The sequence below is a fragment of the Macrosteles quadrilineatus genome, unplaced genomic scaffold, assembly GCF_028750875.1.
Source record: "Macrosteles quadrilineatus isolate MER2022 unplaced genomic scaffold, UCM_ALF_1.0 Scaffold_2__2_contigs__length_208266976, whole genome shotgun sequence".
NCBI classification, from domain to species: Eukaryota; Metazoa; Arthropoda; class Insecta; order Hemiptera; family Cicadellidae; genus Macrosteles; species Macrosteles quadrilineatus.
In genome coordinates, this window is record NW_026542595.1 from 67,262,591 (window position 1) to 67,279,209 (window position 16,619).

The 16,619-nt window shown below is 39.7% G+C and overlaps 1 protein-coding gene across 1 annotated transcript; it reads right to left on the reverse strand.

Annotated features, from left to right (window-relative positions):
* Window positions 1-907: 907 nt before the first annotated feature.
* LOC128984363 (ATP-dependent DNA helicase PIF1-like) lies at window positions 908-2,536 on the reverse strand. The gene has a single exon (XM_054403672.1). The coding sequence runs from the start codon at window positions 2,534-2,536 to the stop codon at window positions 908-910; it is 1,629 nt and encodes a 542-aa protein (XP_054259647.1).
* Window positions 2,537-16,619: the final 14,083 nt, after the last annotated feature.

The following is a 16,619-nucleotide window of genomic DNA, read 5'->3' on the forward strand; positions in this document are numbered from 1 at the left end:
AAGTTAGTAACCTTTTGTACAAGATAAGTAAATTGATATTGATGTTCATTGATAGGTTAATAAGTTGACAATAGTAAAGTATTATATGATGTGAATAGATTATAGTAGATATTCAAGTATATATGATGTAAATAGATTAAAGTAGATATTCATGACGTATATATTTATGAAAATAGATTAAGTAATGTTTGTTTCCCTGTCATTTAGCCACAAACTGTATGGCATATCCAGTTCCACCATGAGGAGGCCAGGAAACGTTGGAACCATATTTACAATTACTTACAAATGTTCAAATTAGAGAACTGTTGTATAAGATGAGTAGATTGATTAGTATGTCGATTGATAAGTGAATAAGTTGATAATAGTAAAGTATCATATGAATTAAATAGATTATAGTAGATATTCATGTATATATTTATGAAAATTGATCAAGTAATGTTTGTTTCCCTGTCGGTTAGCCATACAATTTATGGCATATCCAGTTCCGCCACGGGGAGGCCAGGAAACGTCGGAACCATATTTACAATTATTTACAAATGTACAAGTTAGTAAACTTTACTAACTACTTTATACAACAACGGGGACTTTTGATAAGGCAGGCCCCCTATCGTACTGCCGATGTTGTCAAGTCACAACGGGGAGTTTTGATTAAGCAGATCCCCTAGCCTACTGCTAATGTCAAATCAGGTTTAGAGAAGGAGATCGCCATACACGATGTTCTTTGCGTATGCGATTCCATCTCGGACACGTTCGGGGTGTACGAGAACTACAATATGGTCTGGATGTCTGACCCTACTGAGCAAGACGTATAGTTGCCCGTGCGTGAAGCAATCGGTCCGTAAATCAACACCGACTGAATCTATTGTCTGACCTTGGCTCTTGTGTCCGGTCATGCAATAGGCCAACATCAGTGGGAACTGACGTCGACGAACACGTAACGGCGAACCCTCGACAAACGCAAAAGTAAAGGTAATCCGGGGAATTCCGATAGGTTGCGTCGTCCGGGAAGTCTCACTGTAATCAGGCGGTTGGTGATGCCGATTACGATGACTTTAGTGCCGTTGACGAGTCCTTCAGCGATGTTGAGGTTCCTCATAATGAGGCAAACAGAACCGATCTTCAGCCGCAGAACATGGTCTGGTACGCCCTTGCCAGTAGCCGTGTTCAGGAGTTGAACGTCGACATCCAGGCCATCGTCGTTCTCTCTGTCGACTGTGTCGGCGCTCCTCAGCTCGTACAGATGACCGTCGAGGGAGTTCAAGATGTGGTCGTTGATCTCCTTGACGTTCACTATCAGAGTCGAGAGGATTGCGCGTCGCGAACACATATCAGAGTCGAGTAGGACGTTTGCGGGAAAGACGGAATCGACCAAATCAGTCAAAGACGTCACTTGTCTAATCCCGAGCAGCGGAATTGGACTTTGTTCGTTCCGTCCCTCCAAGAAAGTGGTCGAACTGACAGTTCCGTTGCCTACCCTAAGAAGGAATTCGGAATAGGCTGTGGAACTACTAGTCCGATGAGCTGTTGTCAGGGCAAAAATTTTGAAATGCTGCCACAGATGGGAAGCCCGAAGTGAGACACAAACAATGTCAGTTGGAGTACGAGCGTTTACAACGACAGGCGCGATCTGGCGAAAGTCGCCACAACAGAGGAATATTTTACCACCGAATAGCTCACTGGAACGCATGAGGTCTCGCAGGGATCTGTCAAGAACCTCGAAAACGAACCGATGTGCCATCGGGGCCTCATCAAAGACAATGAGCCTTGCGGCCCTGATGAGCTCTGCTCGCTGGGAGCCGTTGGTGATGTTCCAAAAGCCGGTGCCGTCACCGAAGTCGAGTGGCAACCGGAACATGCTGTGAGCTGTAGTTCCACCAGGCATGTTACCCGCGGCGATCCCAGAGCTAGCGAATGCCAGTGCAACCTGACGACAACCTCTCACGTATGCGAGAATGACACGAATTAGAGTGGTCTTCCCATAGCCTCCCGGACCGTCAAGAAAAATGATTTTCGACGACGTTCCGCTGGCAGGGGCATTGAGAACGGAGGTAACGTACTCAAATACGCGGTTTTGATCTACAGAGAGCTTTGGCACCCACTCCTCCACAAACACTCTCTGTTGATTTTCACCGTGTAAGAGCAGTTCTCTGCCCAACTCCGTCGTGTCATCGTGTACATCGGGGAGGCCATGATCTGCGACGCAAGAACCCTGCCGACGAAGACTCCGATCAATATCGATGAGACCTAGCTTGTAGGCCAGTTCAACATCGAGAGGATTACGCTCTATGTGGTCCTCGCAGATGGAATCACGGAAGGCATCCCACAGGAGAGCTGCAGGAGCCCCCATGTTGCAGAGGATCACAAAGAAAGAACGAAGTCTCGGGCCAGTCATGAAAGTGGCGGCCTCGCGCAGTGCGTAGTGGTACTCCTGTTCGTCTTGCACCAAGCCAAGATGCCGCGCGACCCCTTGAAAAGTGCGGCAGTTTGGTCCACCGCGGGACAGGAGGTCGGCATAACCACGGCAAGATACAGTCATAAGCAGGATACGCAGGTAATACTGTTCTGTCCTGCTCGGTGAGACCCAAAACAGTCGAGCCAAAGGCGAGTGACCCTTATAATCCCGTCACTGCCTGCGTTGTTAGCTGCCATTGCATCCACGGCTGCGAAGCCCCGTGGATGGAAGATTTAATGAAAATTTAACCCGAGGGTTAGGTTAGGTCAGGTCAGGTTAGGTTATGTTAGGTTAGGTTAGGTTAGGTTAAGTTAGGTTAGGTTTGGACTAAAAAAGTCTTAATGCAGGAAGTAGCCGAGGATTATAGGGGTCACTCTGAAATTCGGAGGTAGCGGTACACGGAGGTGGCGGGACGCGGAGATAGCGGGAGGTAACCGTTGGAGCAAGTCCTATAGCTTGATCGGATGAAGGCTGATTTGTTGTTGCTGACTGATTTGATATACCCTGTATCCGACTAATTAAGTCTTAATGTATATCCACCAGTGCACCTCTGAATATTTTTAGACTCCCTGAAACATATCTCGATATCGGTGCCATAAATGTTCTTCACATTTTTAAAACTTCTGATTGAAAACAAACTCTGTGGACCGGTGGACCTTAACTGAATTGATAAAGCTTGTCATTATAGTCTTGTTTAAACTTTTTAATGTAAAATCATTAAAGTAGTATTAGCCTATTGTGACAGTAATTTAAATAGGCCCAATCAATTTAATGTATAAAAGTCTCATAAATCTTTTATTTTTAAAATACAAATATTCAAAAAATAACAAATATACTGAAGAAAACCTCATCCACACCCTTTCACTTATTATCATTAAATTAAATATAAAGTAAGGCACAAACTGTGACTGTCCCAGACTATACCAGATTAGTTTACAAATGTAAAAGTATGTATACAAATAAATGGCATACTGGCCAGTGTACTGTCCAACAAAGAAACTACAAACATTACATGGAGTGTAAAACTGGCAATACATTACTCATGAACACAACAGTCGTGGTTAATACGATAAAGGGACACTCGATGTCTGGTTCACCGCAGTGACAGAGGGTAACCTGCATTTTTACTTACCAAACTTCACAATTGATATTCGCAGTTGGATCCAATCATTTTCCTTTATCACAGGAGTTTTTTCCCTAGCCAATCTAATAGCAGTGTTTTTAGATTTGTCAGGATACCAACTCCGCTCTTTTGATATAATCCATCTATTCGGTACACAATCGTGTTCTTCAGCATCTAATTTAAATACGATACTCCATATATCCATCCTGAAAAATAAATAAACACACTATTCATGATATGCACCATTATGAACAATCTTTATTTTTAAATATATTTTTTAGACTTTTTTTTAACATCTACAAAATTTACCTTGTAGCCATGAATTTAGAACTTGATAATATTTTATTCATTTCTTATTAGGAAGGTTTTTAAAAAATGTCCTTAACAGTTAAAATATGTAAAACTATTACACAAAACAATGAAGCTACTACTTTTGTACAACCTTTTATCCAAAAGTCCAAAAGTTATCCAAAAGTTCCCTTTAGAAAGGAATTACGACCTTAAATGGCAATTTATGATCAATGGATAGTTTTGCGCAAGGTTTCTCGCCATGTCGAACATTTTAAGTATATGGTTTATGGGGGTGAGACTTGTAGTTTTCTCAAAAGTTCAAGGGTACTTTTGGCTTTATATATAGATAAATTTTATAATTTTTGCTGCTATTAACAAATGGCCATAGCAACACTACCGTGAGGTGTTAAACTGTTAAATATATTTGTTTGTTATGACATTAACTACATTTGCCATAGTGGATGATTATTTTGATATTGGCGGGGAAACGTTATTGTACAATAGACATCGCCACGATCATGGGAAGGGAATCGGTGATGACATCGCTTCCATAACAGGAGATTGCCAGTATATCCAGAAAATAATAGCATTGTTGTTTGTCACTTGTATCAGTATAGTTTAGTTACCAAAGTGACAAAAGGTAGTAATGTTGCCGTGATGATAGAAAAGGGATTGGTAAGAGCGCTATGATTGTAATAATGTTACTGTGATTTCATTTGAGAGAGTGAAAATATTGCTGGGAAGCATAGATTATTCAATAATTTACACGTATAATAAAACATGTTACATTTTGTACCTACTTAATTACTTATATTTTATCTATTGCACTCTATACTTCCTTCAAAAGGTTGAAGATCATTCTTCCAATATAAGTTTTTGTACTTACGTCTCAAACAAGTCCATGTCGCAGCTTAGAGAAGTAGCAGCATGGCGGTTGATGAAGAGATGGCTAATGTCACCTATCCTCACACTTGATCCTAAAATCAGAACCACAAATTAAAATAGCCTACATAATTTGCTGGAATTCCTTTGTTTTAGGACAGTGTTGTATACAATAAGGCAAAACTCTCTAATCCAGCGACAATCTTAATTTTCGTATCCAGTTTGCAGGCTGAGGTTGGGCGTACTGAAAAAAATCACAATTATTGAGAAAATGGCCTGGTATCTATAGTAAAAGTCCCTTTAACTATCTTTATATTTGGCATTCCCTCTGAAACATGCCGGGTCAACAATTGTATAGTAAATTTTGTAGTAGTAGTATACTAAAACGGTTAAAATTACCGGGGTGTCGAAAAACGTACCTCACAAATAAAGTTTGTCGGATAAAACAGTCGAAGCGTGGGTAATTTCGTCCAAGGTTCGACTTAACGTAAATATTAAGTCTTAGCTCAGAAATGAGTATGAGTCAAGCAAAAGCTTACTCCAGTTCAACTCTTTTCATCACAGCTATCACAGACCTAGTAATCGGTCGGAAATAAGTTTGGTTATTGCCTCGATGGCTGAAAATCGTCGTTGGGTAAAATAAACGCGGGCCGAACTCCCTTACGCCTATTCTAACCCCGAGCGGTGCAATATATAACTATTGCACACGCAACCTAACCGTATGGTGCAATATATAACTATTGCACACGTTTCCTTTAAACATACCTGACTCTGGGTTAGCGGTGCACCATGTACTGCCACACTAACTCTAACCTTACCTGGTCTTCTAACTGGGTAGTCCGATTAGATACCTAAACTTAAGTAAATTACCTAGAGCCGGTGCCGGTATGAGAAAAATACCCTAAGTAACCGTGCTTTATGTTCTTAAGCACAGGTCGAGTTTATATATCGAATTTGAATTGAATCTGGGAACTTTACCTGTTTTGTCCCCGAAACCCCCTTCGCTAACTACTCGTGTTGAAGAATATCGTGGGTAACCGTGCTTAATTTTCTTAAGCGCAGGTCGAGTTTATATATCGAATTTAACGTAAATCTGATCACTTTAACTACTTTGTCCCAGAAACCCCATTCGTTAACTACTCACGAAAGTAAACTTTACTTTTGTCGTCAACGGTGCAAAATATTCGGATTCTTTTGCACACGTTATAGGTTTGACGTTAAAATATAATTTTTATATTTTATATTTTTTGAAAAGTAGAATTTCAGTGCAAAATGTTCTTATGCACATGAAATTTATTTAAAACTATCTTATAGCCTATCTATCGAATGGTCGAATTCCAGTGCAAAATATTCTTAAGCACATGAAATATCTTTTTTAAAACTACCGTTAACTCACCAAGCCGTCTAACTTCCGTACCGCACGATTGATCTGTCTTGACTGTCCTCCCACCGTACCTAGACCTTTATATACCCTCCCATGAGGGCAGGAATTTTCCATACATCAGTACAAAGGTCGCGAGTGCAGGTTGCAACGCGCTTGGACGGACAGTTCGACGGTGCACTGCCCGCTCATGCCTTATCGCTCTGATACGTCCCGATGACAACAAAACCCACCTTGGCTTCAAGAACAAAATATTCTTCTGTTATAAACTAAGTATTTATACTTGAGGAAATAATACATATACCTTCGGGTTAAAATCACATTTATATTTACAAAATTAAAACTAGTTTCTTAAGTAAAATAACACTTCCTTCTGAGTAAAATAAAATCGTCTTCTAACTAAAATACTGTACAATCGTCTTTCGAATTAAAATTATATCCTTCTAAAAAAAAAACCCTTACAACTGATGCAATTTTTGTCTAAGAGCTTTGATTGAATGAGTTGTCCTTGTACAAAGTTATTATTTTTTAAGACCATTTACGTGTTTTTATGTCATACAATATTAAAATTTGTTTTATAATAATATTATAATCGTTACGATAACATTGTATAGGTACAAAAAGTAAATCTTTTTATCCACAACACTTACGCGTTTTTATTTTTTACTATAACATTTTCTATTTGGTATACAACTTAAGTAATAGTGTAATGACTCATAAAAAATGTTTTTATTACAGTTTTATTGCTAAAATGTTTATGTACTCCCAGAGGTAACTTCCGTGAGCGCCCTTTAGTGTTTGAAAATCAATGCGCTCGACGGAAGGTTAAAGGGTTTATGATTTTTTTCTACTTTAAACGAAAATTGGTCTTAATAGGATAAATAGTTTTGCAGAATCTCAACGCTGTTCCTCAAACCGTTTAGGAGTTATTATTTTTTTTGTAAAAAACACATAGGTAAGTACAGACAGATGGTAAACTAGGCACTACAGACCCATGTTCCTATGGTGAAATGTGTTTTTTGACCTAAGCAATAACGCTATATACATGTCTCCAGAGAGTTATGGAACACCCTGTATAACACAGCTTGAGAGAATAGTAGTAGAATCTTACAACTAGAACTTCTACTACCCTCCAAAGAAGCTTCCTGGTAGCGGAGAAATATCAAGTATGTAACAACCGTCAGAATTTTTGGTAATTTACTTGTGATCCTGTTCTTCTCCCTAATGTATGCCTAACCAAAGTGCTTTTTCTTCAATAGCAAATGCACTTAGTATAGCCCATTTAAAAATAATAGAGACTTGTATTTACAATAAATAAGTAGACTTGGTTAACCTCAATCGTGATGCAAACTGCAGTTTCGCAACACATTTCTATGAAATTCAAACTGACTTATGATATACCTCATCACAAATACCCAGCTTAGGTTAGATCTTTGCTCACCGTTCCCTAGGCTTCTTAGGCGTGAGTTATAGATCTCTAGTTGATCAAAGTGTTACCGTTCCTGGCTAAATGTGTGTCCACACTGAGCGGTGCGACAAGGCGACGCGTCATAGAATGAGGCAGCTGTTTTGGGTGCTGATCCGTCGCGTCGCCGGTGTAGCGCTACCAAATACAAACATGTTTGTATCTTGAAGCGCTTGTAGCGCGACCGACAAGAGCGGCGCCGCTGTTGCTGCTCAGCTAGGACACTCCCATTACTTAACATGTGTTTGTATCTGTCGCTGTTGTCGGTCGCGTCGGTCGCGCCGCTCTTGCCGTCCAGCTAGGACGGGGTCTTAGGCTGGGCGTTTCGGTCGGGGTTGGGGTCGGCTGAGTCGGCACAACATCTGGCTCTTCCTTGTTCTTCTCTTCCTTCTCCATCTCGTCCAGGTGCTCCTGTACCGGGCTGGGGATCGGCGACATCATCTCTGGGACAGGAGGGGCCAACCGAGCGACTTCCTCCATTAATTCTTCTAGTGTCATTTCTTCTTCGACGTCCAGTTTTGCGGTGGACAATTCCCGGACCATTCTGAGGCGGAAACTTCTTGTATCTTCGTCGACGCTCGTAACGGATACACCCCGTCCGATCGCCTCCGCATACTTGCATACAAAAACTCCGCAGTCGTACGGGTTGTTCTGGGATGTTGCGGATCTCCCGTCCCACAGCTGCCATTTCCCAGGAGCCGCCGCTTGCCTCTCGCAAACTTCGTCAAGAAACTCTTTTGTTTTCCCCAACGCTTGTCGATGTTGGCGACCTGGCAGCGAATCGTAGGCACTAATGGCCCACTTCTTTGGTTCTACGTCAATGAGGTACCAGTATTCTGAGCTGCCCACTTCGGGCTCATGGACCGGGATTAAAATGTGGTCTAAGTGTAGCAGTGGAACCCCGATTATTTGTCGTTTCACCCCGGCGTAACCTCGGCGGTTCAGGCAGGTGAAGAAAAAGGTATCAAGGGCGAACACCTTTTCCCCGACTGAGTTGAGGACCGATCTTCGTTCCATCAGCCGAAAATAGGCCGAAATTACGTCACCAGCTTATACTACTACTAAACCAGCTTAGTCTGTCTCATCAACGTTTTCGATAACATTAGGTGCGTTGTCTTGAGGCCATTGGAGAATTTCTTCATAGAACCGAGCATGTTCATGAGGGATATATTGCAAACATCTCCTCAAGTCATTTATTTTTGCTACTTTGATAGATACTTTTCCTACTAATGTATGCCTAAGCAAAGTGCTTTTTCTTCAATAGCAATTGCACTTAGTATAACCCATTTAAAAATTAATAGAGACTTGTATTTACAATAAATAAGTAGACTTGGTTAACCTCAATCGTGATGCAAACTGCAGTCTCGCAACACATTTCTATGGAATTCAAACTGACTTATGATATACCTCATCACAAATACCCAGTTTAGGTTAGATCTTTGCTCACCGTTCCCTAGGCTTCAGGTGTGAGTTATAGATCTCTAGTTGATCAAAGTGTGTACCGTTCCTGGCTAAGCGAGGAATTGGTGGGAGTGTGAGAAGAATAATGTTTGAGGCTCTCTTATGCAATGTTTTCACAAGTGCAGATATTTCTTCACACATTCTGTGTACGTTCTTATTCTAGCCAACAACAGGTTTAACAATCAGTAACACTTAATTCAAACAAAATAATTGTCCTCGGAATCCCATAAGTGAAGCAAATCACTGTTCTAATCCAAATATTAGTGATGGATAGGTTTTTCTAGTTGTTAAAGAGTGGGATTTTCATCCTGGAGAAACAACGGTGGAAAAAGGAATCAATGTTGATAAATATGTCATTAAAAATCATTGTTATATTTGTTTGTTTGTCAAATAACTCATCAGCTGACCTTGAATTTTCAAGTCAGCTGACAAAGAAAACAATAATTCAACCACGCTAACCCAACAAAAAAAATTACCACCCAGAGGATAGCCAACATCTCCAACTAAAGGGTGGCGCAAAAAGAATGGTCGGTTTTGAAACGAATATAACGTAAATTATTTTAGACATAAATTTTACTTACTTACGATTCTTGACAATTTCAAATGCCTCATTACAAAAATTTCAATACAAAAATAATAAGTATTAAAATTATTATTGTTAGGACTGCCCGCAGTCGAATTTACTACTCTTCACTACCCACATTACACACGTAAACTCACACACACACTCTCCTGCTCTCCCTCACTCTCCCTCTCTCTTGGCTACCACGGAAATCTATATGGGCGCTGGCTCACCAGCACTGTGTTCATGGAAATAACATTACTTATATCACTATAATAATAACGACCTTAATTCCATCTAACCTTAATGTCGTTTTAATTGCCATTCCACAAAATCAATATTTTCTTTTTTTTAAACAGCAACTTAGCAGACGCACACGTAGCACTGCCTATGTCTGCTAGTTCTTTTTTTTGTTAAGTTTTTAGGCTATTAAAACTCTTTTATTTTTAGTGACAATAAAATCTCTGTCTTTTATATATTATTTTATAAGTACAGTTTGTAGCCATTTTTTTTAATAAAGTATAATATATTTATTCATTTATACCTTGTAAGTTATAAATTGTGTATTAGGCTCTGTTAATCAAACCATATAAATTTAAAAATAAAAATAAACAATAAGAAGAACGTAGCGGACTTTGAAGCACTGACACTCTATGTTTTTGGAGTAAGTGCTGTTTGTGGATGTTCAGTACATTTACCACTCATGACGAACCTGTTGTCGAAATTCAGTCACCCAACGTGATATTGATCTGTGATCAGGAACCAGCCCATTACGGGATACACCAAAATGGGATACAGCTGAAAAAACCGTTCCTCAGCAATAACGCGGTGCTCGACAGTCCAGTGCGCCATCTCATGGAAAATTGGCTACTATGGTCGACTTACAGGTGGCCGGCAGCGGACCCGACCTTTTCCCCTTATTTCTAGTACTACGCAGTTCAAATTCGACCATCCTTTTCGTGCCACACTGTATATACATCCATACTTATTAAAAATCAATAAATTAATTATAAGCTTTAATACATGCAAAATACTGGATTTAAAGAAGGGACCCTGATCGGTCATAAAATGACCAATCGGCAGTTCTGGGGTTAAAGTAATACGGTGAGGAACATGTGGCTCTAGTTTCGTTTTATGCAGTTGACTTTTCTTAGGATCGAACCGGCGACCTTTTTGTTAGGTCAGCAAACTATCCTTGACATGGTCAAAGACCTTTTATTCAAAAATCAAAATAATACAATGTTAAAAGCATATTAAATTGACTATTGATTAAGTAATAAAGTAACCTACCTTTAAAAAGTCATTAACGCCGATCAATACTACGATTTTGTCCGAAATGGGATACAAATTCTCAACCACTCTTCGGTGCAGATCAGTGATAGTTTGCCCGCTTACGCACAAACCAATTCTTCCGGAACCTGGAAAACATGAGGATTCAGCCATGGCGCCAGGGGCAGCTTGCCCCGGTTGCCTCCCCCCCTTCGGACGGCCCTGGCTGGATGTTCGCATTAGAGAACTCAAGTGTGCTTGGTGTTTTACTAATCGTTGTGAAAAATATCAGCAATAATCGCTCAAATAACAATATAAGAAATCTACTTGCAGCAACCAAAGTTATTGCTTTCACTAATTATTCAATCCTAAAAATTTTTGTTCGTGTATTCTATTATTACTTCTGATCCATGAATATTCCATCCATTCATTGCAAAAAAACTTGAAATGATCCTCCTTGACAAGTAATGCATCACAAATACTTACAGTTTGGCATGTATGTTCTCTTCATGCCAAATAGTTTTTCGGCGAAGCGACAAAATTGGCTATCGCCAATCATTTGGTACCTTAATACTTTAATACCTTAATACCTCCTTCTTCATCTTTTACCCACAATGTAGGATTGACAGCGTCACTTTACACGATTACTAATACAAAAAACAATACTTACAACTATTTACATACTTCCGGCAGGCTACAGGCTTCTTAAATCATCCCCTTAATACTCTGAAATATCGTAATAGGCCCGGCTCTTGATGAAAGTGGTTAACACTGCCTCAAATGTTCTCAAGTCCAACAACTGGATATGTCGTGGCAGCTTATTGAACAGACTTATGGCTGACACACTATAACTAGCCTGGGTCCTAGATAGTCGCACCCTGGGTACATCAAGCTGATGGCGCTGCCTGGTGTTATACTGGTGGACGTCAACACGAGTGGTGAAGGTTGTTATATTAGCCCTAACGTGCACCAGACAGAGAAGTATGTAGTGGCCAACTACAGTAAGCACACCAAGTCGTGCAAAGAGGGGTTTGCAATGAGCACGATACTCACTCCCAGTAATAATCCTTAATGCACGCTTCTGAAGCCTAAGTACTTCAACAATCTTTGGCGAGTGTCCACAGAGAAGAAGACCATAGCTGACATGGCAGTGAAAGAGGGCATGGTACACCATCACCAAATATGCCTCCGTTACACAAAATTTAAGCTTGAAGAGGAGGAAATAGATCCGTGAGAGTCTGTTGGTGGTCTGGTATATGTGATGTATCCAGCTGAACTTCCCATCAAGAACAAATCCAAGCAATTTGACTGGATCTTGAACACCAGGCTGATCTCTGGAGAGGCTGCAGATGATGTGCTGCGTCTTATCCTCGTTTAGTTGGAAGCGGTTTGCCAGAAACCAGGCAGTTGTATCTTCAAGACGCTGTCTGGAGATGGCCAAAGCTTGATCGATGTTCGTACCAGCTGACAGGAGAGAAGTGTCGTCTGAAAACATGAGGGTAGTGCCAAGGTTGTCGAGATCGTTGATCATGATGAGAAAAAGGTTAGGCCCAAGCACTGAACCCTGGGGAACACCAAAATCAACTGGCAGAGTGCCGGAGAGAGCTCCACCAACTGCAACGACCTGCGAGCGCCGTTCGAGGTAAGTACTCAGGATGGCAAGAGCGGCATCCCTGATCCCATAGAAGTGGAGTTTCCTTTTCAAGATGGAGTGGGATACACAATCAAAATGCTCTACTGATATCACAGAGAGTCAGAGAGAGAGCTTGGTGGTCTTCAAATGCATTTTCCACGCTTGCAGCAACCTTTGGAACAGCATCAACGGTTGACCTGCCCTTACGGAAGCCTTTCATCATGGTATCCTTTCAGGATAGGTGATGGGTTCGGTCTTTAGCTCTGTAAAGAAAACATGTAAAAGTACAAGACACAATGGAACTTTGTTCATTCAAACATCCAAAAACCAGTAATTTCAAACTGGCCAAAATTTCAAAATGAATAAGTTAAGTAAATTGATTGAAATATGTGAAGTCATTCTTTTAATACTAAGGTCATCCCCTCCATATGACTTCACTAGGTCCAGCTTTCGTCGCGGCCTTTTCGTGAAACAAATCAAACGTATTTGGGATGACCGTGAAATATTACCCCACGGTAATTTTTGACCCCTTTGTTATTTTGAGTTCCCATCAGCAAATCATAAAATAGGCCTAATTATGGCTAAGGAGTTAAAATAAAGAATTGCAGTCTTATAGAGACTTAAGTTTTTAATTTTACAATTTTTACTTTTTATAATGAGGAGTTTCAGATTGGGATGAAATATTTAGTCTATACTTGGGATCTTGTGTAGAACTAGACCTAGTCCATAGCTCATCATCATATCCACTGACACTTTCACTATCACTACACTGTAGAGACTGATCAGTTAATAATTTAGGCACTCCTATATTCTTCCGTTTCTTGAAAACAGAACTTCTTCTTTTACCTTTTCGCATTTTTACTCAACAATGTTTTCAAACTTAGTATGTTAGTAAACAATCACTAAAGACAACAGAAAACAGAAAGTATAACCTGTAACCTATATATCAGCTGCTAGAATCAGTATATACTGCTACGAGCCGCCGCAATATTAATAATTCATTCTCACAAGAACAATCTGATGATGCTCCTGATACGTCTGTGTTTCAAAACTTTGAACAAATAATCCTAGATGTGGTGAAATCGTTCATTCCTACTCTCAAAAAGATAATAAGTAATGTGATAAGCTCTATTCTCTCAAATGGATCAGGTCAATTAATTTCAAATTAACAATTTAACCCTCCTTAACTGGAATGCCAATGGGCTTAGAGATAAACGTGCTACTTTTATCGCGTTTATGGTTAGACATAGCATCGATATTGCGTGCATTACTGAGACACACCTGACCAATGTGGAAAATTTCAAAATTAATGGGTATTCTATATACAGGGAAGATAGGCCTAATCCAATAGCTTCAGGTGGCGTTGCAATCTTTGTGCGAAGAACTTTGGACCATCATAATACATTTTTACCTCGTTTATCTTCGGTAGAAGCTGTTGGTGTCAAAATTAATTTAAGTCATGGTGCAGACTTTCGCTTAATTTCTGTCTACAAACCCCCGAACAAACGGCTACACAATAATGACTTGCAGGTGCTGTTTGCAGAAAATTGTTCGACTGTTGTTATGGGGGACCTAAATTGTAAACATCAGATATGGGGTTGCAGAACCACAAACCCAAATGGAAACCGTTTGTTACGACTTACAAATAACTCAAACGTAATGATTGATGCGCCACAAGAACCAACACATTTCCCATGGCAACCTAATTATCAACCAGATATACTAGATTTGGTTTTGCACAAAAACTTTACAGCTCCAATCATTCGAAATGTTTTACCCGAGCTGGACTCTGACCATTCTCCCGTTATAGTAACCTTCTTCACGCAACCTCAATTTAGTTGTCCACCTCAACGATTAATTAATGGAAAGATAAATTGGGAAGTTTTCAGTGCAGAATTGGATAAATGTTTAGAAGGTATTCCTAAATTATCGTCTTGCATCGAAATAGAAAACTCTGTAAAAATATTTACCGAATCATTGAAAACTTGTGCCAGGAAAGCTATCTTAAATCCCTCACGATCCACGCCAAATAACGACTACTATCATCCTCCGATGAGAATAATGCGTCTGATTAGAGAAAAACATAAAGTTAGACGACTTTGGCAGCGATACCGTCTACCACACTTTAAAAGGCAACTCAACGAACTGGGAAGACGAGTGAAAACAGAACTCGAGGAATTTAGAATAGACAACTATAAGAAGTATGTTTCTGATATTCATCCGAGTGACCCAAATATGTGGAAAGCAACTAAACGTCTTTTAAGTACTCCTTCGATCATACCTACGTTGAAAAGACAACCTAATCTGTGAGACTGATTCACAGAAGTGTGAACTGTTGGCAGATTTGTATGAAACTACATTTCAACCCACTGATCTTGCTGATTATGGTGACGATGAGATGGTTAAAGAAACTTTGAATGGACAATTTTTATCTGCTGAACTACCAATAAAGTTTGCATGCCAATCTGAAATTAAAGCAGTAATTAAAAAACTTCCACTCCGTAAATCACCTGGCCATGACCTTATTCCTAATATTATTTTGCGAAATCTCACCAACAAAGGCTTTTCATATTTCACATCAATTATTAATGCATGTTTGTCTAAATCTTACTTCCCTTCTATTTGGAAGCATGCGGAAATATCAGTTATTCATAAACCCAATAAACCGAAGCCTTCTCCATCGAGTTACCGTCCAATCAGCTTACTTTCTACGCTTTCTAAAGTCTTTGAAAAAATCATCTTGAAACGAATTGCCTGTTACATGGATGCTGCAAATATAATTCCTGCTCATCATTTTGGATTTCGGCCAAAACATTCGCCCATACATCATATCCTACGAATATATGAAACGATAGTCAAAGGGTTTGAGAGGAAACAGCACACAGTAACGGCATTTCTTGACATATCTCAGGCATTTGATAAGGTATGGCATGACGGTCTTGTCTTGAAATTGATTAATTTCGGATTTCCAAAATATTTAACCAGAATTGTAAAATCGTTTCTCTGTCACAGGACCTTCTCTGTTAAAATTAGTTCTTCCAAATCATCTGTACGACGAGTCAATGCAGGAGTTCCACAAGGTTCAATTTTGGGCCCTGTATTGTTCAATCTATACATGGCAGACATCCCTCTTCCAGAAGACGCCTCATTAGCTCTCTACGCCGACGACACTGCTATCCTGTGCCAACATTCCGACATCCACGAGGCCACGTATTCCCTGCAATACTCTGTGGATCTTCTCATTGATTGGTTCTACAAGTGGAAATTTCGCCTAAATTCAACTAAATGTGAGACAAAAATATTTTCCTTGAAAAAACATACATTGCCACATGAAATTCAAATATATGGTAACTTTCTACCTTGGAACCCTGATGACCAGGCCATAAAATATCTTGGAGTATGGCTGGACAAAAAACTTAATTGGAACTACCACGTTAATCAAAAACTGTCCCAAGGTTATGCACGCCTTGCAAAGCTTTTCCCTTTAATCAATAGGAAATCTACTCTGAAGCCAGCTTGTACAGTTCTAATCTACAAATCAATAATTCGGCCCTTGATTACATATGCATCTCCTATCTGGGGATTAGCTATATCAAAAAACAAACTCTTCAAAATTCAAGTGATTCAAAACAAAATTCTAAGAATAGCGGTGAATGCTCCCTGGTTTGTTAGAAACAGGCATATACATGAAGAACTAGGAGTGGAGTCTATCTCGGCCTTTATTGAAAAAACCACCTCAAAATTTCTAAAATCTTTAAACGATGTTCCTGGTGCATTAAATTTTCATCTTGGTGAAGCAACTGAGAACAGGAGGCTACGTCGAAGGCTCCCTCAAGATCTATTGGATGAATGAAGCCTAAAGACGATTAAATTATTCTCTAAATTAATTATGTTACAGGGTGTACCAGGTTTGGGCGAACCCACGATGTTATTATAGTTAATTTCTTTTTAATTTTGTTAACACTTCTGTGTATAATGTCTACATTGAACCAGAAATAAATGCTGTAAAAAAAAAAAAAAAAAGTATAACCTGTAACCTATACATCAGCTGCTAGAATCAGTAAGCAGAGTAGCCAACGTAACAACAAAAAATCATGCCA

Bases quoted from the DNA above. Each gene is read 5' to 3' on its own strand.
- LOC128984363 (XM_054403672.1), bottom strand. From the start codon at position 2,536: ATGACTGTATCTTGCCGTGGTTATGCCGACCTCCTGTCCCGCGGTGGA.